Below are 1,080 nucleotides of genomic sequence, written 5' to 3'. Positions count from 1 at the left end.
GGTGGCCTACCCCTGCTCTTCGCTTTTCCTGTTTTCAGCATTGCTGGTGTGAGGTAGAGTAGAAGCAAATGGCAGTTAGGAATTTAAAATGGGAATGGTGGCTCACACCTGTAGTCTGAGCACTTTTGGAGATCGAGACTGGCAGATCGCTTGAGGTCAGGAGTTCAAGACCAGCGTGGGCGTGGTGGTACGCACTTGTAATCCCAGCTACTCAGGAGGCTGAGGCAGGAGAATCACTTTAACCTGGGAGGAGGAGGTTTCAGTGAGCTAAGATTGCCCCACTGCACTCCAATCTGGGTGACTGAGCCAGGCTCTATTTCAGAAAAATAAATAAAAGAAAATAAAGTGGGATGGTTCTGATAAGGCAGCAATTCAGTATAAGGTTTAGGTTTGATCAGATGTATGTTAGAGGTAGCCTCTAAGAGCCTGGTTAAAACTTTGGCTTGGTCCTGAATCAAACCAGCCTCCAAAAACTAGTAGGTTGAAATGTGACTTCTTTACAGAAATGTTTTTGTGTCTTTAGAATGATGGTACCAAGTGTCACTTCTGTTTATGCAGAAAGGCACATAATTTATGCATCTGGTATCTGAGGCAAGTTTAGCAGTTCTAAGTAAGTCCTAGCAGAATGTTCTAGGAACTGCATGATAGCTCCTTTGACCCCTCTAACTCTTCCCATGGGTTTTTCCTAGGTCTCCGCCGAGTGAGAGACCTTTGTCGAGTTCTGCAGTTGCCACCAACATTTGAGGACACAGCAGTTGCCTACTACCAACAGGCATACCGGCATGCTGGCATCCGAGCTGCCAGGCTGCAAAAGAAGGAGGTGTTGGTTGGGTGCTGTGTCTTAATCACCTGTCGACAGCATAACTGGCCCCTAACTATGGGAGCCATCTGCACGCTGTTGTATGTAGATTTGGATGTATTTTCTAGCACTTACATGCAGATAGTGAAGCTTCTGGGACTGGATGTGCCATCTCTGTGCTTGGCAGAACTGGTGAAGACCTATTGCAACAGGTACTTTCCTGGTGGGAGACAGTGGGATGGGATGGGTCCTTAGACCTGAGTTCTTTGACCTTTGGCCAT

General features: G+C 46.9%; 1 protein-coding gene across 1 annotated transcript in view; it reads left to right on the top strand.

The window, feature by feature from the left end:
• The first annotated feature begins 590 nt into the window (after positions 1-590).
• The window catches only part of BRF2 (BRF2 RNA polymerase III transcription initiation factor subunit), a 3,513-nt gene continuing 3,023 nt past the window's right edge, over positions 591-1,080 (top strand). Inside the window, exon 1 of the mRNA XM_017536413.2 lies at positions 591-1,011. Coding sequence (XP_017391902.1) covers positions 878-1,011 — 134 coding nt within the window. The 5' untranslated portion in view covers positions 591-877. The remainder of the gene's footprint in view (positions 1,012-1,080) is intronic.

This window comes from Cebus imitator, unplaced genomic scaffold (genome assembly GCF_001604975.1).
Source record: "Cebus imitator isolate Cc_AM_T3 unplaced genomic scaffold, Cebus_imitator-1.0 Scaffold5, whole genome shotgun sequence".
In the NCBI taxonomy this organism is placed as follows: domain Eukaryota; kingdom Metazoa; phylum Chordata; class Mammalia; order Primates; family Cebidae; genus Cebus; species Cebus imitator.
The sequence above is the reverse complement of the archived record's forward strand: the minus strand, read 5'-3'. Positions and strand labels throughout refer to the sequence as shown.